We start from the raw sequence: 24,166 nt of genomic DNA on the forward strand, positions 1-24,166 counted from the left end.
GATGTGCGATGTAGTTGTGACGTCAACCACAACCAGAAACCAGAGCAGCAGTGGGGAGCCATCCTTGAGTAGGGACCGAGATTCTGTTGGAATCATGTAGGGAAATCTCTCACATTTGTTTGTTTTTTCTATAGTACTTGGAATGTTCTGTTTTATTCAATTCTACAAATAAACTATTTTTTGCAACTTTTTAATAAAAAAAAATGGCTGGATATCCCTAGCTTTTTCCTATTGCTAGCACTGAGCAGGAGTGTTTTTTCACCCGAGTCTAGGATTAGCTGGCTACTTCAACACTGGTGAGCTGGACCACACTTTTCTATTCAGAAGTGAGCCGTCTCTGGCTGGGGGAAGGTTCAGTAATACCTGATGGCCATTAGTGTCTAAAAAGCTTTAAGTGGAAAATTCCTTTAAATGTTGCTTTGTGCAATTCCTGCCTCACATTTCATAACTACTGTTCGGTATATGACTAAAACTAGTCATGAACTCTCACTGACTACAGCTTATATAACACCAGTCAGTGCCCTGTACCCATACCATGGCTCCAGTGAAGGAAGTGTAATGGGGACTGTATTTCTCTTTTCTGTGAAGACACCAGTCATTGCCCTGAACCCATACCGTGGCTCCAATGAAGAAAGTGTAATGGGGACTGTATTTCTCTTTTCTGTGAAGACACCAGTCATTGCCCTCAACCCATACTGTGGCCCCAGTGAAGGAAGTGTAATAGGGACTGTATTTCGAAGACACCAGTCAGTGCCCTGAACCCATACCGTGGCTCCAGTGAAGGACGTGTAATGGGGACTGTATTTCTCTTTTCTGTGAAGACATCAGTCATTGCCCCGAACCCATACCTTGGCTCCAGTGAAGGAAGTGTAATAAGGAACTATACTTCTCTTTTCTGTGAAGACATCAGTCATTGCCCTGAACCCATACCGTGGCTCCAGTGAAGGAAGTGTAATAGGGGACTATACTTCTCTTTTCTGTGTAGACACCAGTTAGTGCCCTGAACCCATACCGTGGCCCCAGTGAAGGAAGTGTAATGGGGACTGTATTTCTCTTTTCTGTGAAGACATCAGTCATTGCCCTGAACCAATACCGTGGCCCCAGTGAAGGAAGTGTAATAGGGGACTATACTTCTCTTTTCTGTGAAGACACCAGTCATTGCCCCAAACCCATACTGTGGCTCCAGTGAAGGAAGTGTAATAGGGGACTATACTACTCTTTTCTGTGAAGACACCAGTCAGTGCCTTGAACTCATACCGTGGCTCCAGTGAAGGAAGTGTAATAGGGGACTATACTTCTCTTTTCTGTGAAGACACCAATCAGTGCCCTGAACCCATACCGTGGCTCCAGTGAAGGAGGTGTAATAGGGGACTATACTTCTCTTTTCTGTGAAGACATCAGTCATTGCCCTGAACCAATACCGTGGCCCCAGTGAAGGAAGTGTAATAGGGGACTATACTTCTCTTCTCTGTGAAGACACCAGTCAGTGCCCTGAACCCATACCGTGGCCCCAATGAAGGAAGTGTAATGGGGGCCCATATTTCACTTTTCTGTGAAGACATCAGTCATTGGCCTGAACCCATATTGTGGCTCCAGTGAAGGAAGTGTAATAGGGGACTATACTTCTCATTTCTGTGAAGACACCAGTCAGTGCCCTGAACTCATACCGTGGCTCCAGTGAAGGATATATAAAAGGGGACTATACTTCTCTGTTCTGTGAAGACACCAGTCAGTGCATTGAACACATAATGTGGCCCCAGTGAAGGAAGTGTAATGGGAACCTAAAATTCCATTTTCTGTGAGGATACCAGTCAGTGTCTTGAACTCATACCGTGGCCCTAGTAAAGTAAGTTTAATTGGTGTCTATACTTCCCTTTTCTGTGAGGACACCAGTCAGTGCCCTGAACTCATACAGTACCATAGCCTGAGTGAAGGAAGTGTAATAGGGGTCTATACTTCCCTTTTTTGTGAGATAACAGAAGGAACCTTTAACTACCGCAAATCCTGGCTCGCCTGTTGTTCAGGTTCCTATAATCCTATTAGATCGGGTCAGGCTTATGTTTAACTATCTTTGAGATTCATATTTTACTTGCGTTCTTTATGATGACAAAAGGGCAGTGCCATGCTCTACTTTACCCTCTATAAACATAAGTGATTTAACGGAAATAGTCTATGATATGCAACTGAGTAAACTTTAAAGGAGTTTTCTATACCCCATGTGACCTCTGCAGCCAACCAATGATCTCAGCGGTTTTAAAAATCAAAAGAAGACAAAACCCCACTAAAACTATGAATTCATTAGATAGAAATAATACCCAAGAAAAAAAATATTCTCAATAACTCTAGCAATTTACTTGACCCGCATATACTCTATGCAAAGAAATATATAGATTAGGGACACAAGAGATAAAATATATGATATCAATTATGGTAGGGGAGGGAAAGGCAAACTAATCATAGAGGTTGGCACTCTAAATATTTAACAATAATGGCGCCTACGCTCAATGTAGTCTGTTTCCTAACTACCCTAATTGATAATATAATAATACACAATATAACTTTTGTGTCTTTATCTATATTTTTGGTTGTTTGATATATTGATATTTGATAGATTATATATTGGTCAATTAAATTGCCAGAACTATTGAGAATGTTTTTGTCTTGGATTTTAACTCTATTTTAATGTCGATGTGAATACTTTTTATTTTAGGAGTGATACCTTTATTGGCTTTATTGGCTGGTTAGCCAATAAAGGTATCACTCCTAGAATACTTCTGTCATCATTGGGCAGAAAAGTATTCACATCGATTTTTCTGGCTAACACGGTACCACAATACAATTTGTTATTGTACATCAACTGTATTTTAAAAAATTCATAGTTTTAGAGGTTTTTTTGTTCTTGTTCTGTTTTTTTTTATGTTTCTCCCCTAAGACCATAGGTAATTTTGGCTTTATTTGTCTTTGGACGTTCTTCCTTTGAAAAAAAAAACTTTCTTAAAATAAAGTGAGAATGGATGAATTCACACATTGAATTTTTCATGCAGTAAAAAATCTAAGCCAAGAGTGCATCTGAAAAGAAAAAAAATGTATTAAGGAATACTCACACATACAGTCACAGATTTGACAAACTTTTCCAATATTTCTGTGACTGAATACTTGCTTTAACTGATTGGGCTTCTGGTGTATCTGCAGTATGTGCATGGATTTCTGCAATCACTTTTCAGATGAACTGGACAGATGCAACATACTTGTCATTACTACAGTATATCCTAAACTTTTTCTTATTTGACGTTTTTTTTGTAGAGCCTAAAGGAAATATTTTGATATTTCCTCTCTGTTATTACCTTAAAAAACCCTGCACCAAAAGCTGAATGTATGACGGATGGGTCAGATCACATTACTCTTAGTGATGTTTGGATGGAAAAGTTCAAGGAAAAGTCTCATTATTACATAACAGGAACTTTGGTAAGACAAAAATGGATGCTAAAAGAATGGAATTTTTAATTTTAACCCTGGGGTTGCACTGTAAAATAAAGTTTTCTTTTTATTTAAATGAATTATCATATGATTATGTTCACAGTACTTTTGCACAACACGTGAAGTTAATATTGGACAAGTAAATTAAAGGCGGTTTCCACTAAGTGCATTTATCAGAATAAGTGATAAAATGATAGATCTTTGGGGGTCCAATCATTATGACCCTCACTTATCCGAGATTGGAGTTACTAAGTTCCGTGTGTAAAGTGTATAATAGTGAGCAGAATTGAGCAAATTTTTCATGATTCGATTCCAATTACGATTGGCGGCGAATATTGTTTTTCCAATATTCGCTGAACACGACCGAGCGTCATTGGAGTCAATGAGAGTAGAAATTACTGAATATGTTCGGAATCGATCATCAAACATATAGGTGCTTCTCATAAAATTAGAATGCCATCAAAAAGTTAATTTATTTCAGTTCTTCAATACAAAAAGTGAAACTCATATATTATATAACACTATTACGAACAGAGTGATCTATTTCAAGTGTTTGTTTCTGTTAATGTTGATGATTATGGATTACAGCCAATGAAAACTAAAAAGTCATTATCTCAGTAAATTAGAATACTTGATTGATTTCGAAAACTTCACACTAGACCTAAAGCATCTTGGACTGTGTGCCTTTCCACTCTTTCTCCAGACTCTGGGACCTTGATTTCCAAATGAAATGCAAAATTTAATTTAATCTGAAAATAACACCTTGGACCACTGAGCAACAGTCCAGTTCTTTTTCTCCTTGGCCCAGGTAAGAAGATTCTGGCGATGTCTATTGATCTTGAGTGGCATGACACAAGGAATGCAAAACTTGTAGCCCATGTCCTGGATACATCTGTGTGTGGTGGCTCTTGAAGCAATGACTCTAGAAGCAGTCCGCTCCTTGTGAATCTCCCCCCTATTTTTGAATGGCCTTTTCTTTACAATCCTTTCAAGGCTGCGGTTATCCCGGTTGCTTGTGCACCTTTTTCTAACACACTTTTTCCTTCCATTCAACTTACCATTAATATGCTTGGATACAGAAGTCTGTGAACAGCCAGCTTCTTTAGCAATGACCTTTTGTGGCTTACCCTCTCTGTGGAGTGTGTCAATGACTGCTTTCTGGACATTTGTCAAGTCAGCAGTCTTCCCCATGATTGTGGAGCCTACTGAAACAGACTAAGGGACATTTTAAATGCTTAGGAAGCCTTTGCATGTGTTTTTGTTAATTATTCTAATTTACTTAGATAATGACTTTTGTGTTTTCATTGGCTGTAAACCATACTTAACAGCATCAACATAAATAAACACTTGAAATAGATCACTCTGTTTGTAATGACTCTATATAATATGAGTTTCACTTTTTGTATTGAAGAACTGAAATAAATGAACCTTTTGATGATATTCAAATTTTGTGAGAAGCACCTGTAAATTTGACACAAATAGGGTACCAATATGGAATGAATATGGCAAAATAAGATTCAGCTACCGATTCTGAACATATTTGCTCAACTCTAATAGGGAGCATGTGGTATTACTGCTTCATTTATTTCAATAAGACTGATGTAATGGTTATTTCTGTCAGTTCTATAGAAGTGAATGACGCAGTAATACATCAAGTGCACTACAGCTCCATTCACACAGATTTGGGACTCCCATTCTTGGGATTGGTGATCAGACTCCAAAAATCATACTTTTTTGGATAGATGATAAATGTATTTAGTGGGAAAAAAAACCCTAAAAATGTTGGTTTCTTTAATGCATATATGTAAACAAGAATAAAATAATCTTTTACACATTTAATGAACACTAATGGTCATTTAATTTATAATACTTTAAAGCTTTAAATGATTTAAACAAAATTGACAAAAAAACTTTTAAGAGACTAATGAATCAAAGAGATTTTGGAGCGGCACATAAATAATAGCATCTTACTGATAACAAGAAAAGGTGACAATGTGAGCACCAGCTTATTATTCTACCTATTCTGAAAAAATGTACTTTCAAAAGTCTGGAAATAAATTTGATAAAAATGATTTTATGTAAATTTAGAAACTTTGGTTTGAAATCTGAAAAAGATACAAATATCTCTAAATGCATAGCATAGCTTGAAACGTCTGTGCCCAGATGCAAATTTTCTACCTGGATCCCCTGAAGCACAGTTACATACATACATATTTACACATATTTCTATCACCAAGTCAAAAGTGGTTACTTTTTGCTCATGCATTATTCCTGCTGCTCCTCTGTGTTTTTTTTTTTTTTTTTTTTTTTAAATCTGTCATATAGTTATAGATACAGACCTTTTTTGACCCCTTTCTGACCTCGGACGGGATAGTACATCCGAGGTCAGATCCCCTGCTTTGATGCGGGCTCCGGCGGTGAGCCCGCATCAAAGCCGGGACATGTCAGCTGTTTTGAACAGCTGACATGTGCCCGCATTAGCAGCGGGTGAAATCGCGATTCCCCTGCCGCTATTAACTAGTTAAATGCCGCTGTCAAACGCTGACAGCGGCATTTAACTGGCGCTTCCGGCCGGGCAGACAGAAATGAGCGCATCGCTGACCCTCGTCACATGATCGGGGGTCAGCAATGCTTCTGTATAGTAACCATAGAGGTCCTTGAGACCTCTGTGGTTACTGATCCCCGGTAGCTGTGAGCGCCAACCTGTGGTCAGCGCTCATAGCACACCTGCATTTCTGCTGCATAGCAGCGATCTGATGATCGCTGCTATGTAGCAGAGCCGATTGTGTTGTGCCAGTTTCTAGCCTCTTATGGAGGCTATTGAAGCATGGCAAAATTTAAAAAAAAGTTAAAAAAAATGTGAAAAAAATAAAAAAAATATAAAAGTTTAAATCACCCCCCTTTCGCCCCATTCAAAATAAATCAATAAAAAAAATCAAACCTACACATATTTGGTATAGCCGCGTTCAGAATCACCCGATCTATCAATAAAAAAGAAGCATTAACCTGATCGCTAAACAGCGTAGTGAGAAAAAAATTCGAAACACCAGAATTACGTTTTTTTGGTCGCCGCGACATTGCATTAAAATGCAATAATGGGCGATCAAAAGAATGTATCTGCACCGAAATGGTATCATTAAAAACGCCAGCTCAGCATGCAAAAAATAAGCCCTCATCCGACCCCAGATCATGAAAAATGATCGGAAAATGGCGCAATTTTTTTTTTTTTGCAAAGTTTGGAATTTTTTTTTACCACTTAGATAAAAAATAATCTAGTCATGTTAGGTGTGTCTATGAACTCGTAATGACCTGGATAATCATAGTGGCAGGTCAGTTTTAGAATTTAGTGAACCTAGCAAAAAAGCCAAACAAAAAACAAGTGTGGAACTGCACTTTTTTGCAATTTCACCGCACTTGGAATTTTTTTCCCGTTTTCTAGTACATGACATGCTAAAACCAATGATGTCGTTCAAAAGTACAACTTGTTTCGTGAAAAATAAGCTCTCACATGGCCAAATTGACGGAAGAATATAAAAGTTATGGCTCTGGGAAGGAGGGGAGCGAAAAACGAACACGGAAAAACAGAAAATCCCAAGGTCATGAAGGGGTTAAATTTAGTATTACTTTGTATAGTTTTTACTAAGGGAGCATTGCTCATGTGGTAATAATGCAAAGCACAATAAAAGCAGAGAATTCCATGTGCCACGCTCCCCTTGGTAAATACCATGAAAATTAGCCTAAACAAAAAGTCCCATACCTCTGGAACCTTATTGAGTAAAAAAAACAGGATTAATCAGGCAAGAAGTGAGAATGAAAAATAGAGCACAAATTGCCCACTTTTGACTTTGTGACAGGTCCTCTTCACGGAGGGAATGAGAGGCAAGGAGGCTGAGCGTTTCCTCTTTTCCATAGTTTAGTGTTTATCATACATAGAAAGTGGGTAGGTAAATAAAAGTGAGCAGCGTCTAAATTCAAGCTATTGCGGCCACCACAGCTACAAAGATCACCAATAATGGAGTAAGCTATCTTATAAAAGTGTAAGTTCCCCATAGACAGGTTCTTAAAGAAGTATTCTCAAGTTCTTATATTGGTTTAATTAGTTAGATACCATGAAAATAAGCACATTTGCAATTGATTTGTTATTTCTATCTGCTGTCATTCTCCTGCAATAAGAGCTTTTATCATTAATAGCGTACAGCTTGTTTCCATGGAGCCCAACCTCTATTGCCTGGAAAAGAGTGTGCAGTAGTTATATTCCAGGAGATGAGATAACCCTTAACATCCCAGTCAGCTCTCTCTAGGCCACTGATTTCTATACAGTAATTATAGCTGCTCACCTTCCTCCCTCCTCCTACCTCCTCTTCCACTCATCCTCTGAAGAGATGCAGTTATAAATCACCAGCCTGGCAGCTTTCACAACAGTTCTCCTAATCACGCCTCTCTTCTCTCACTATCCAGAGCTGTGTGCTTGATGAAATACCCTGTTATCTCTATGTGTTAATACAGTGATAACTAGACATGAACGAATATGTTCGGCTCCCTCCTTATTCGGCAAGCTATGGTGCTTACCGAAGAAGCTGCAGCGGTAAACTCAATGCCTGGAGCGCTCCGATAAACAGGTGTCCAGCACCGCAGCTGCATGTGTTGCATGTGTGACTGTGACAACACATGCATGGAGGGCCTGTATGTTGTGACTGTCACACAGCCGCAACACATGCAGCTATGGTGCCGGACACTTGATGATCAGAGCGCTCCAGGCATCCGGGTTCCCACTGCAGCTTCTTTGGTAAGTGCTATAGCTTGCCGAATAAGGAGGGAGCCGAACATATTCGCTCGTGTCTAGTGATAACAGTGTACACTCCAGAAAAAACACTGATAGCTGACTGTGTTATAGCAGAACTTGTGCTGGGCTTTATAGTTCTACTAATACTACAGCTCTGCTGCTCACCAGAACTATCACTCGAGGAGTAGAGTCCTTCGAGATAGAAACCTAGAAGTAGGGAAAGTGTAAGAATATTCCATTACTGTGAACAGCTCAAGAGTAAACTTGAAAATACCTCTTTAACAACAAGCTGTAAGGGTAATTTGTTGCACTTAATATGCTATAGTAAACTGTGGCCAATGCCGCCTTATTGGGGAATATTTTTGACCTTTCATATTGTGCAATATACGGCAATACGTGGATCGGCAATTTCAGATAGAGGTGTTAGTCCACTGGCAAATGTTTCCAGACCAATGAAAATATATTTATAAAAAATAATTACCGTTTACTGTACGTTTTGTGTGACACTAACATTTTAGGAATCGTTTTGTTGCTATTATGCTTTATGTACACTTGTTTTTCTATCACTATGAATCTCTATAGTATGTAAAGACAAGGGGACATATCTATGAAGCAAAATGTGCCAGAATTCAAGCGTAATTTGCTCCCAAAAATGTTTTTAATGATTTGCACCATATATATATATGATGTGTTGTAGACACTTTATACAAATTGTCTATATAGGGGACGTGACTGAAAGAATGTGGCTGATCGGGACAACTGTGTGACTTAATATACGACACTATGAGCAACAATTGTGAGGCATATTTCTGGCACAAGGTGGGCCAACTGTTAGCTGATGTAAACTTAGACCAGACAGTCTTAAAATTAGACAGATTTATCAAACGGCATGAACCACTCTGATAAAATCTGTCTGTCTGGTCTAAGTTTGCACTGATTAAGAAATAGACAATTATGATTAATATGTTCTAATGTGTACAAAAGCAGTACCGAAAATGTTTCACAATTATATTGTATAGATTCGAGTTCTAGTATTGATTACAACATTACTTAACCCTCACCTGAATTAAACTAGCTGCAGGATTTCTCCTTTTTTCAAAGTGCTTCTGTCGATGTTGTTCCTGAACTTTTAAGGCAAATCCCGACCCAAGAATTCCCTGAAAGGTACAAAATATTTTTACCATTTATAAGAATCTGCACAGTAGAAGTGACTTCTTTTCTGCTTGTCAGAGGATTCCCAAGCATGTTTTTTTTCCTGTGACAAAAAGAAAAGAAGCCAATTTTTACTATCTGCATGATAGCTGGAATCATTTGGCCACCCAAATGAACCCGCTGATCTGACCATAGCTTGTCTACCTTTGGATTGGATTGACCTCCTAGTATCTGACCCTGGTTATTCCCCTGACTAGGGTATTGTCTTCTGATTCTGTCTTTTATGTTTATGACACTTCTAGTTTGGCAATCTTTGCCTCAGGCTTGTTCCTCTGGCCTGCAGCTACTCCATGGATGCAACCCAAAGGCCCCAACTGTAAGTCCAGATTCCTGTAAAGGGGCTGTAGGGTGAGGTTCCTTTGGCACCTACTTTATAGAGTGACTAGTGCCAAGTTTGCCTGAGGTTGCCTTTCTGAGCTGACAACATGAGGGTGGAGATACCAGAGGAAGGGTGGTTCCCCAATAGAAGATGTAATCAAATGTTAAAATTACCAAGAAACTTTTTTGGTAATTTTTTCATTTGATTACATCTACTATCATGGAAGCGCCCTTCACCTGGTATCTCCTCTCTCATTACACACTACCAGAACTCCCTTGGAGGAACTTCCATCAGCACAGCGTGTCAGCTGCATATATTGGATTTATTTCATTCATTTTTAGGAGTTGTGCTCAAATATGCACCACTACATCACGTGAGCAAATTCCCTGTTTTTGATTTTAATCTTGTTCCCTTAAGGGAATTCCACCATTGATATATGAGCTTACAACCTAAGACAGACTGTACAAGCAATGAGTTGTGCCTCTTAGTATTTTAATATGCTAACAATTTGTACTATCGAAAACCAGAAAAATGTCCACAATGTTTGCTGTTGCCTTGCTTGGAATAATATTGAAATGTCCATTTAGCAAGTGTCTGACATGTTACAAATTGATAATTTTGAGCCAACTTTATAAAAAACCTTGATTTGAGAGACCACGAGTAAAGTAGATATGCAGTACAGCATCTTTTTTAAAAAGTTAAAAAATCAGCAACCATCTACTCCCTCCTGTAGGAAGTTTGAAAGAAATCTACTGTCAAGTAAAATTAAATTTTTCCTACTTAATTGACTGACTTTTCCCAGTTTAACTCCGGTACTATGTTCTAACTTCCATTTCGAATTTAATTGGTCTCAAATAAACAAAATAAACTATAATGTTGTATCTTGTTGTATCTTGTGGCCTCATTAAATAAAAATATTTCAAACAATCATTGATTAAAAAACGTATTCAATATTGGAGGTCTCTGTTGGACAACGGCTAACATGAGTGAGATTCACCACTTATCTAAGAGACACATATTTACTTTATTGATTAGAGCACAAGGGTTATTTTTTAGAAACAAACCTTGTCTATTTTATGAAAAGAGTGTAAGAACAACAAAGAAAATGTTTTATAAACTAAAACGAAAGCTTCTAAACTGACTCATAGTTGCAGTGGTCTCATCCAATCAAGATGTGTTGTAATAAATTAGAAATGACCAAGGAGCTACTAATTAAAGGGGTTGTCTACTTAATTCATTTATTTAAAAGAGTTAATAATACAAATACAAACAATTTACAAATATATTTAAATTACAATGGTGTCCTAATCTTCAGATAATGGAATTTATTGGATTGACCAACTGGCTCATTTCAACAGCTAAGCCAATAATCCTCCTTCGAAGCTTCAACCAAGTAATGGGTCTGGTTTTGCTATTAAAATGAGCCAGTTCTCCAGCCTCATTCATTTACGCTGTTTTTCCTGCCAAGACGCATTTTTGGTGTGGAAATGTATGCAGCAAATACTTAATGTGTGCACATACGCTAACAGATCCACACTACATTATTATTTATTAAAGAAGTTCTGTGCTTTATACTCACTGCAGGTAGTGCAAAGAAGGAAATACCAAGAAGAGCAAAACCAGCTGAAAGAAGCCTTCCAAGCCACGTATGAGGAGTTTTGTCACCATAGCCAATGGTTGTCAATGTGATCTGTAATACACATGAACAAGTAATACGTTAATAATATATGAAGCATTCAAAGATTATATACTGAAGCACCGAATGTGCTAAAAGTCATTTATGAATCTGTGATCAGACGTGGCTGTAATGTAGATTTTTACTTTCATAGTGCAATGTTCTCATTTAATGTGCAATGTGGATGGTACATCGGAACAATGTGCATAGTGAGGTAGAAAGAAAAATGGAAACGTAGGGACACAATTCTAAATGGCATCATTTGCGCAAAATAAAAAAACTCTTTCTTGACTTGTACCATATTTATTACGTGTTTTCTACAGTTTCTGAACCTTGTCTATAGGAACATGGCCTTGCTGAAATAGAGGATGAGACCTAAATGTGACACCATGATCTGATAAATTTGTCAAAATGTTGTCTCAAATTTCTGACACAAAGTAAGCAAAAGAAATAGGCGGCGTGAACTTAAAATGACCAATAAAGATGAACCAAATGTATCAAACAGCATGAAATAACTGACTGCTCTCCAGATACATTCTGAATATAAAAGATGGCATCATTTCATGCAACAGGATCATGCTTTCTACCAACTTATGTTTTTATCAACTTGTTTTTTTATTGAGTTTTCATCACATCTATTGTGTTTTCTTTCTCCTTGGATACGCTGCTCAGCTTAGGGGCAGGGGGTGGTCAAAGTGGCAGTTGCGTCGGGTAACAAATGCTATGGGGTGCAGCTGTAGTTTTAAATAGCACCATTTATTTTACCATACAATGCATTGGAAAAAGGAAAAAAAAAATCGAAAGGCAATAAGCCACCCCCCCAATTTTGTAATTTTGTTTTTTTTGGGGGGGATGAGGTGGATTGCTTTTACAATTTTTATTCTGCCGTAAAACTGATCTGCTTGGTAGTGTGATTCTCCAGGATAAGGTAATTATTGCAATGCCAAGCTTGTATAGTCTACTATATAAAGCTGAATGTGTGTATGTGTGTGTGTGTGTGTATGTGTGTATGTATGTCCGGGATTGGCATCTGCACCGTCGCAGCTACAGCCACAAAATTTTGCACAGTCACACGACTGGACCCCGAGAGCGTCATATGCTATGTTGTGAGGCGAAATTTTAACCCCGCGCGTTCCAATTCACCAAACAATTTTGCCCCTATCTACATAATGGGGAAAAAAGTGAAATGAAAAGTGTTGGAGGCGTCGCAGCTACAGCAACAAAATTTTGCACAGTCACACGTCTGGACACTGAGAGCGTCATAGGCTACATTGTGAGGTGAAATTTTAACTCCGCGCGTTCCAATTCACCAAACAATTTTGCCCCTATCTACATAATGGGGAAAAAGTGAAAGGAAAAGTGTTGGAGGCGTCGCAGCTACAGCCACAAAATTTTGCACAGTCACACGTCTGTAACCCCGAGAGCGTCATAGGCTATGTTGTGAGGTGAAATTTTAACCCCGCGCTTTCCAATTCCCCAAAAATTTTTGCCCCTATCTACATAATGGGAAAAAATGAAAGGAAAAGTGTAGGAGGCAAATTGACAGCTGCCAGATGTGAACAAGGGGGACTTAAAGAATGAGAGCGATGGCGCCAAAGAGTATATACCGTACAGTTGCTAAGGTGGGGCCCCGACATGGGATACTCACCACACACGGGGATATGAACACACACATAATGCGGCACACACTACCACGTGCTTGAACACATATTACCCTCAGCACACATTTCACCACAAATACACCAACCTCGCCACATAAAAGTTGAAACACAAAAGTCGCCACTCAAAACTCGCCACGCGCAGAACTCGCCACATGCAAAAACTAGGCTCTTGCAAAACTCGCCACAAGTGCAAAATTCTCCTCATGAAAAACTCGCCACACGCAAAACTTGCACACGCGGAAAAATTGCCACATGCACAAAAGTTGCAACACATGCAAAAGTTGCCTCACACAAAACTTGCACATACTCAAAAGGCACCACACATTATATTCGCAACGCGCAAAATTCGCCATGCGCAAAACTTGCTGCACACAACTTGCTACACTAACCTGTCACATGCAACTCGACACACAAAAAGTTGCTACACAAATGTTGCCACACAAAACTCATCTCACAAAAGTCGCTACATGCATGTCGCCACACGCAACTCAACACACACAACTTGACAAACGAAACTCGCCCTAAAACACACACAAGTCTGGTATTATCCTTCAAAAATAAAAATCTGATTAATAAGCAGACAAACTACAACAAATGTACCATATAGGAAATACGGCAGCTGTCAGTCACATGACCTGTCTATTATGTGTATGTGTGAGCTAATATATACTGCCAGGGGGAGGGCTTCCTGTTGGCTGGGGATTTATCAGGCTGCCAATTTAACTTACAAATACTGAGGTAAAAATACTGAGCAAATAACGTGTGAACGAGGTCGAATACAGGAGGAGATGACACACAGGTATATACTATATACAGGGGAGATGACACACAGATATATACTATATACAGGAGAGATGACACACAGGTATATACTATATAGAGGAGGAGATGACATATAGGTACATATATATACAGGAGGAGATGACATACAGGTATATACTATATACAGGAGGAGATGACATACAGGTATATGCTATATATAGAAGATGACATGCAGGTATATACTATATGCAGGAGGAGATGACACTCAGATATATACTATATACAGGGGAGATGACACACAGGTATATACTATATACAGGAGGAGATGACATACAGGTATATGCTATATATAGAAGATGACATGCAGGTATATACTATATACAGGAGGAGATGACACACAGATATATACTATATACAGGGGAGACGACACACAGGTATATAATATATACAGGAGGAGATGACATACAGGTATATGCTATATATAGAAGATGACATGCAGGTATATACTATATACAGGAGGAGATGACACACAGATATATACTATATACAGGGGAGATGACACACAGGTATATAATATTTACAGGAGGAGATAACATACAGGCATATCTACTATATAAAGCTGAATGTGTGTATGTGTGTCTGTGTGTATGTGTGTATGTATGTCCGGGATTGGCATCTGCACCGTCAGCTACAGACACAAAATTTTGCACGGTCACACGTCTGGACCCCGAGAGCGTCATAGGCTATGTTGTAAGGCGAAATTTTAACCCCGCGCGTTCCAATTCACCAAACAATTTTGCCCCTATCTACATAATGGGGAAAAAAGTGAAAGGAAAAGTGTTGGAGGCGTCGAAGCTACAGCCAAAAAATTTTGCACAGTCACACGTCTGGACCCTGAGAGTGTCATAGGCTATGTTGTGAGGCGAAATTTTAACCCCACGCGTTCCAATTCACCAAACAATTTTGCCCCTATCTACATAATGGGGAAAAAAGTGAAATGAAAAGTGTTGGAGGCGTCGCAGCTACAGCCACAAAATTTTGCACAGTCACACGTCTGGACCCTGAGAGCGTCATAGGCTATGTTGTGAGGTGAAATTTTAACTCCGCGCTTTCCAATTCACCAAACTATTTTTCCCCTATCTACATAATGGGGAAAAGTGAAAGGAAAAGTGTTGGAGGCAAATTGACAGCTGCCAGATGTGAACAAGGGGGACTTAAAGAATGAGAGCGATGGCGCAAAAGAGTATATACCGATCAGTTGCTAAGGTGTGGCCCCGACATGAGATACTCACCACACATGGGGATATGAACACACACACAAAATGCGCCACACACTACCACGTGCATGAACACATATACCACCCTCAGCACACATTTCACCACACAAACACCAACCTCGCCACATAAAAGTCGAAACACAAAAGTCGCCGCTCAAAACTCGCCACGCGCAAAACTCGCCACATGCAAAAACTAGGCTCACGCAAAACTCGCCACAAGTGCAAAACTCACCTCATGGAAAACTCGCCACACGCAAAACTTGCACACGCGGAAAAATTGCCACATGCACAAAATTTGCAACACATGCAAAAGTTGCCTCACACAAAACTTGCACATACTCAAAAGGCACCAGACATAAAACTCACCACGCGCAAAACTCGCCATGCGCAAAACTTGCTGCACACAACTTGCTACACTAACCTGTCACATGCAACTCGACACACAAAAAGTTGCTACACGCATGTTGCCACACAAAACTCATCTCACAAAAGTCGCTACATGCATGTCGCCACACACAACTCAACACACACAACTTGACAAACGAAACTCGCCCTAAAACACACACAAGTCTGGTATTAGCCTTCAAAAATAAAAATCTGATTAATAAGCAGACAAACTACAAGAGCAACAAATGTACCATATAGGAAATACAACAGCTGTCAGTCACATGACCTGTCTATTATGTGTATGTGTGAGCTAATATATACTGCCAGGGGGAGGGCTTCCTGTTGGCTGGGGATTTATCAGGCTGCCAATTTATCTTACAAATACTGAGGTAAAAATACTGAGCAAATAACGTGTTAACGAGGTCTAATACAGGAGATCACACAGGTATATACTATATACAGGGGAGATGACACACAGATATATACTATATACAGGAGAGATAACACACAGGTATATACTATATAGAGGAGGAGATGACATACAGGTACATACTATATACAGGAGGAGATGACATACAGGTATATACTAAATACAGGAGGAGATGACACACAGGTATATACTATATAGAGGAGCAGATTACCTACAGGTATATACTATATACAGGAGGAGATGACATACAGGTATATGCTATATATAGAAGATGACATACAGGTATATACTATATACAGGAGGAGATGACACACAGATATATACTATATACAGGGGAGATGACACACAGGTATATATTATATACAGGAGGAGATGACATACATGTATATACTATATATAGGAGATGACATACAGGTATATACTATATATAGGAGGAGATGACATACAGGTATATACTATATATAGGAGGAGATGACATACAGGTATATACTATATACAGGGGAGATGACACACAGCAGGTATATACTATATACAGGGGAGATGATATACAGGTATATACTATATACAGGAGATGACATACAGGTGTATACTATATATAAGGGAGATGACAAACATGTATATACTGAGGTGAAAATGAGAGGTGTGAGGTGAAAATGAAAAGGTGTGAGTGCAAAATGAGAGGAGTGAGGGAAAATAGTGTAGTGATCGGAAAATGACAGATGTGAGGTCGAAATGATAAGTGTTAGGGGGGAATGAGAGGAGTGAGGGAGAAAATGAGAGGTGTGAGGGAGAAAATGAGAGCTGTGAGGGGGAAAATGAGAGGCGTGATGGGAAAATAAGAGAAGTGACGTGCTATAACTAACCACAGATATTTACTATGCCCAGGCAACGCCAGGCTCTTCAGCTAGTTCTATATATTTACAGAGTGACTGTCCTTTTAATTTTCATGTACTAAATCAATATTACATGTGAAAATAATAAACTTTGTAATGTATCTTATTAGAGAAATCTGCTTCTTTTTCCTACCGGACTGGTCCATCATTTTCAAAATTCTCAATTCACAGGTAAAATCTGTATGCAGTGAAGACTGATTTTTATATTATTCATATAGGAGATGACATTTGCTGCTGAGAAGACTCTATGTTGCTTAGAGGAGGGGGGAGAAGCTCTCTCTCTAGTTCCTTTCTCTTCCCTCCTTTTCCCTCCACATAGAATCTTATTAGTAGCAACTGTAATCACCTACATCGGTAATAGGAAAATGTCTTCCCTGGGAATATTGTCTCCCAACACATTTATGACGTCATTGGTCAACAATTGATAAGGGAGCTACCAGTAGTGGATCTTGATGATTTGCGTGGCTAAAGGTACCGTCACACTAAGCGACGCTGCAGCGATACCGACAACGATCGCTGCAGCATCGCTGTTTGATCGCTGGAGAGCTGTCACACAGACAGCTCTTCAGCGACCAATGATCCCGAAGTCCCCGGGTAACCAGGGTAAACATCGGGTTACTAAGCCTTCAGCTTCCCGCACTGACTGAGCGCCGGCCATAAAGTACAGCGGTGACGTCACCGCTGTGCTGTGCTTTACGGCTGGCCGGCGCTCACCAGTCAGTGCTGGAAGCTGATGGCGAGGGACCTGACCAGACACCGGGAATGTAAGTATGTAGTGTTTGTTTTTTTACATTTACAACGGTAACCAGGGTAAACATCAGGTTACTAAGCGCGGCCCTGCGCTTAGTAACCCGATATTTACCCTGGTTACCAGTGAAGACATCGCTAAATCGGCGTCACACACGCCGATCCAGCGATGTCAGCGGGAGATCCAGCGACAAAATAAAGTGCTGGACTTTCCCCAGCGACCAACGATCTCCCAGCAGGGGCCTGATCGTTGGTCGCTGTCACACACGATTTCGTTAACGATATCGTTGCTACGTCACTGAAAACATGTCAGGGTGTATAAGTGTGGCGCTCATATTAAATGAGAAATAGTTTGAGATTTTTTGAAAATTTTGTTTTCATTTTTTCATCATTTGCATCATTAACATGTCTAGTCCAAGAGTGATCTTCATACATCAGTGGTAGCTCCATGCTGACTCTGTTAGACCCCCCACAAAATCAAAGGCCATAGAAAATCCAGGATTCTGAGGCATTTGAGAAAATAGGGATAAAATATAACCTTTATTCCATCCTTAAAAATCACAACTCAAGAGAGGCCTGGATGTCTTCCTGGAGCAGAACAATATTGTATCATACAATTAGGTTCTGTAGAAGGACGTAGATCTGGGGATTTATTATGATGGAATATAGGCTGAACTGGATGGACAAATGTCTTTTTTCGGCCTTACTAACTATGTTACTATGTTACTATGTTACAACTCGTCTACCCCAATTGTATTTCGTCATGTGATTTTTAAGGATGGAATAAAGGTTATATGTTATCCCTATTTTCTCTAGTGCCTCGGAATCTTGGATTTTCTATCATTAACATGTCTATAGATCCTGTGATTTCCAACAACATAATTCCTTGACGCTGCAATTTCAGTGTTGAGGAGTGTATGTAGTGCTTTTTGACACTGCAGGCCGGTTTTCCCTTCAGAACATACCCTTATGAAATCAATTAAGGCCACGTTCCCACATGTCAAAATAATGTGTTTTATCTATACTTTCGCCAGTCCGCTCCAAAATTGAAAATAGCAATTCTTTGTTTATTGCATTTTTGTTGCTTTTTATATATCAGTTTTTTTTAATGCTTTTATCAATGCAGAAAATCTATAATTTTATACCTGTTTTTTCAGGCTCCCAATAAAAATCTGTGGTGAAAATATGCACTAAAATAGGCACAGTTCTGCCTCAGAAGGTATGAGTTTTGAATATATCACTTCAATTGTGAAACACAGTGTTTTTTTCTACACAAAAAAATGCATGGGAAATAATGTAGCATTTCCACTACATGTGAATAGTCACTAAAGGAGGTATAGTGCAGTGTTACAGAAAATGACTTTGGGGCAATATGATTTTTGGTAGTGAAGCTTGGACAAGTGAAGAACACGGTTTCAATGTACCATGCTCCCGTGGTGTATGGTTAAAATGCCAATTAACTATGCTAATGTATACAAGCAAGTCAATTCTAATTAGCAGTAGCACATCTTCGAACCATCTATGATTTATTTTGGCAAAATAATCAGCATGTCTGTAAAGCCTATTAAGAAAAACAAGTTTCCACACTTAGCAACAATTCCTAATAGTACTTAGGAAAGAACAACAATGGGGTTGGGTCGAAGTCTTAACACCGCTGTACTTGCCAGAAATTGATTTTCAATAATGAGTGTTCAGTCAGCTGTCTTAAGATATGCTAAAGTGTATAATTTTATCTGATTTCTTCATATGATAAGCCACTTGGTACTTGCTTATTCCTTTCACGCTATTTTTCTTTGTCTGTTTGGGACTTTCTAAGAATAGCTCCCTGATTACAAACTGTTTTTGAGCATCCGCTGTGAAAATAAGCTACCATTCAGATAGTGCAGCCATTTCTAAATGTCGTTGATGTAGTGTACTTCGTTTAACACTCATCTTTAGTGCCCCAGACAGCAGTGGGCCCTATGAGATTACACATGACCTGGCGCAGTTCACACTGACAGCTAATGGTGGCATAGTTTAGTGAGTAAACAGCAATTTTACCTGAGATAATAAACTACCGTATTTGAAAACGGCACCAATTTACAGAAAAATGCATTTTAGCGCAGGTTCCAGCTGCATCCTGACCTTGCTATGGCCACCAGGGGAGCATCCTGCCTAAGGCTACTTTCACACTAGCATCGTACGATGCACGACGCAATGCGTCGTGGCGACGTACCGACGCATGCTGTGAAAGCGCAGCACAACGGGGGCAGCGTATGCAGTTTTACAACGCATCCGCTGCCCCATTGTGAGCTCCGGGGAGGATGGGGCGGAGTTCCGGCCACGCATGCGGGGTCGGAAATGGCGGACACAACGCACCAAAAAACGTTACATGCAACGTAACTTTGTCTACTTTTGGTGAGTCATTTTTTAAATAAAGCTGCTTTGTTTTTAATACTTCTGGTATTTGGCTTGGACAAAACCTTATTGATATTCTTAGGTGAAGATTGCATGCGTTTTTATGTGTTTCCACCAAGGCAAAGACATTTAAAATGCACATGTGTTTTTTTCCTGAAGATTTTCCGCATCTAATGTAAGTGTATGGGGAAATTACACACAGAACACTCAGTGTAGCTGCAAGAGAAATTGACCTGCTGCAGATTTGAAACACGTACTGTAGGTGAGCTTATGCTGAGTAAAAAACACAGTGGGCATGAGATGTCTATAACTTCCATCCACTTTGCTGGAAACATAAGACGTTGTGTTTTTAGTGGAGCAAAACTAAGCAACTTCAAAAGCGCACCAAAAGCTCATTGTGGGAAAATAGCCAAAGGCTACGATGAGCTTTTGGCGAGTTTTTGATGTTGCAGAATTTCTGCACCATTTTTGCACCAATTTAAATTAGATTACTTGCGTTTTTATTACCATGCAGTTATATCGCATTTTTGATGCTGCATTTTTTGTCTCTATTTGGTGTGTCATTCTTTAAATAAAGCTGCCTTGTTTCTAAAACTTTCTGATATTTTGATTTCACTTAACTTTATTGCCATACATAGGTGCAGATTACATGCGTCTTTGAAGTGTTTGTGCTGTGGAAACACATAAAAAATGCATGTGTTTTTTTTACCTGCAGACTTTCTACATCTAATGTAAGTCTATGGGGAAAATATCTGCACAGAACACTCAGTGTACCCGCAAGAGAAACTGACATGCTGCGGATTTGAAAAACGCACAGCAGGTGATTTTGCACAGCCTAAATAAGAAGCATGGTGAACAAGAGATTTCTAGAAATCCCACGCACTTCGCTGGAACTGTAAGATGCTGCATGTTTTTCCTGTGTCAAAAATGCAATAAAAGGTAATTGTGGGAACGTAGCCTTAGGCCAGAGTCAGACTGGCGTAGAATACAGACGAGTCCTATGCGAGAAAACATCACATAGCACTCAGACCAGTGTTAATCTATGGGGCCGCTCACTTCACCGTATTTTTTCTCAGGTGTATTCAACGTGCATGTAAAATTGCAGCCTGCTGCGATTGTATGCGTATATCATAGGAGACTCGCCAATTCAACCCTATGGGTGTGAGGAAAACTCGGACACCACATGGACCATCCGTGTGACTTGCGACAAAAACGCACACATTTTCTTTATTTCAGCCCATTGAGCCATTAAATTCAATGGGGAAAAGCAGTGAAAAATGTAAAGCCATATGCATGCTATACGGATGTCAGACGAATAAATAGGTGCGATAAAATCGCGTCATCGCATTGCAAACGCATTACACATGGATGACCATACGGAGAACCCTTGTACGACTCTCAGCAAGGAGCTTTGTATCGATTTTCCATACGTTTAGTGTGACACCGGCCTTAGGCTAGGGCTACTATGAATTTTTTTTATTTAGAAAGCTCTGTATCTGCATTAGACTGGGGTCACACTTACGAGTGTGATGCAAGAAACTTGCGCGAGACCGGAGCGTGCGGCTGCATGTATTTCTATGCAGCTGAACGCTCCATTCCCGAGTGCCGACAGCAGTATTGTGTTTTGATGCGAGAGACTTGTGCGAGTTTCTCGCATTACACTCACAAGTGTGACCCCGGCCTTACGGACAGTTTGCCTTTACCAAGCTGTTTTTGTAATTAAAGTGGAACTCCAGGAAGATAAAAAGTATTCACATGGACATACCTTCTTAAACTGTAACGCTGACATTCAATGCTCTGTTTCCAATTATTATATTATCTGACAACTAGTGTGACATTGTTTTTGCTGCTGAGTGATTCTCTTCCCTTCAGGACTCACTCATTCTAGCGTATAAATTGGACAATCGGTTAAAAAATTGGATTGCACTAGGACCAATTATATTCAATGAGGCAGTTCAGATCTGAGTATATTTTCTCAGCTATATTTGGCATGAGAAAAGAAAATATCAGCATGCTGCGATTTTACTTTGAAATTGGTTAGTGCAAGAAAAAAATTGCATGCATATGGACCATCAGTCTGGCATCCAATTATTATGGATATAATACAATTCTATAACAGAAAACTGTAAATGGTCTTGTAAAAGATTAATAGCTGATGTATAAAAAAACTGGATTGTACACAGACAGCACACGAATAAAAAGTGAGAAAAAATTGTCCCTTTTTCCTTGATGAGAATTGGACAGATGTTTTATATGCTAGTGTGAGCATTGTGTCACAGGACTAGTAACAGCCAGCTCCCTGATAACTGCTCCTTCCATTCAGTCTAAGGCCGGTTTCACATTCGCGTTTTGCTGATCTGCGGAGGGCTGCGGACTTCCTCCGTGAAGCCCCGCCCTCGGCTGAACCTCTGCCGCTAGCTCCGCCTACTTCTGTATGCGGCATGCATGCGGCCTGCGTACCTATCTTTAACATTAGGTACGCAGGTCGTGCCGCTATATGCGGATGCTTCCGCATGCGTCATTTTGATGATGCGGCAACCAGCGTAGGACGCAGCTTGTAGCAATTTTTTTTCCTCCGCATCGTCAAAACGACGCATGCGGAAGCATCCGCATACAGCCGCATGACCTGCGTACCTAATGTTAAAGATAGGTACGCAGGCCGCATGCCGGCAGAAGTAGGCAGAGCTAGCTGTGGAGGTGCGGCCGAGGGCGGGGCTTCACGGAGAAAGTCCGCAGCCCTCCGCAGATCAGCAAAACGCTAGTGTGAAACTAGCCTAAAATCTGGGAGTGTGGCCAGCCCTTAACAAGTTATATGTCATATGTATTCTGAATTTGATTTATGTATACGAGTCCTCCTTCCCCCTTTCAACTCAAGATTAGGGATGAATGGACCCATGGATGTTCAGACTCTATTTTAATAACCAGCTAAGGCAAAGCAAACCCCCATTACTAACTCAGTAAGTAAAAACAGAAGAAAGCACACAAACAAAGTCTTTATTTGAAAAACACGAAGAAATAAAAATCTTTATTTGAAAAAATCCCAACAATTTTCCTATTGCCCCCATTTATTAAAATAAATAATAAACAAATAATAATCCACAGGGTCAGAGTAATCCATAATATGGAGGTCCCACGACAATCATAGTCTTCTTCACCCAGTCTATTCACAGAATGCAGCAGTCACTGCCAGGTCTTGCGCTGCGCTCTTCAAGGCCCAGCTGCTGTGAACTGAGGTGATGTCAGTAAGATTATCTCAGTTCACAGTGGTCATTTCTTACGAGGACAGCGATGCTGTGAACTGAGGTAACGTTACTGAAGTCACCTAAATTCACAGCTTCTGGTTCTCACGAGGGCAGCGCGAGTGCAGGACTGATAAGCAATGGTGCACACTGTGGATTATTATTTTTTTTCTTTTATTATTTTATTTATAAATGGGGAAAGAGGGAAATTGTTGGGGAGTTTTTTCATATAATTATTTTTTTCTGTGTTTTTTTTTTTTCAAATACATTTTTTGGGGTGTGTATTCTTGATAGACTCCTCTCCATTAGTGATGAGCAAGAATACTCGTTGCTCAGGTGTTCCCGAGCATGCTCGGGTGGTCTCCGAGTATTTGTGAGTACTCGTAGATTTAGTTTTTGTCGACACATCTGCATGATTTATGGCTGCTAGCCAGCCTGAGTACATGTGGGGGTTGCCTGGTTGCTGGGGAAATCCCACATGTATTCAAGCTGTCTAGCAGCCGCAAATTATGCAGCTGCATCAACAAAAACAAAATCCACGAGCACTCACAAATACTTGGAGACCACCCGAGCGTGCTCGGGAAAACCTGAGCAACGAGTATACTTGCTCATCCCTACTCTCCATTACTACCCCGTGGGCTTGATGTCAGCAGATATTACATAGCTGACATCAACAACACAATCCCATTAACCCAATTGCCACTGCACCAGGGCAATTGGGAAGAGCCAAGGCTAAGTGCCAGAATTGGTGCATCTAACTGATGCGCTGTGTATGGGGCGACTGAGGGCTAGCCTTATTACGGCAATATCCATGGCACTTTTCAGCCTATTAATACCAGCCCCAGCTGTCTGCTTTGCTTTAGCTGGTTATTAAAAATAGGGGGAACCCTAAAAAAACAGTGTGGGG

At 39.9% G+C, this 24,166-nt stretch overlaps 1 protein-coding gene across 1 annotated transcript in view; it reads right to left on the minus strand.

Moving 5' to 3' along the window:
• Nucleotides 1-24,166, minus strand: part of KCNQ5 (potassium voltage-gated channel subfamily Q member 5) — a 952,749-nt gene that overhangs the window by 187,176 nt on the left and 741,407 nt on the right. The window contains exons 6-7 of the mRNA XM_069726569.1: nt 11,371-11,481; nt 9,322-9,417 (exon numbers count right to left, since the gene is read on the minus strand). Coding sequence (XP_069582670.1) covers nt 9,322-9,417; nt 11,371-11,481 — 207 coding nt within the window. The remainder of the gene's footprint in view (nt 1-9,321; nt 9,418-11,370; nt 11,482-24,166) is intronic.

This window comes from Ranitomeya imitator, chromosome 5 (assembly GCF_032444005.1).
Source record: "Ranitomeya imitator isolate aRanImi1 chromosome 5, aRanImi1.pri, whole genome shotgun sequence".
In the NCBI taxonomy this organism is placed as follows: Eukaryota; Metazoa; Chordata; class Amphibia; order Anura; family Dendrobatidae; genus Ranitomeya; species Ranitomeya imitator.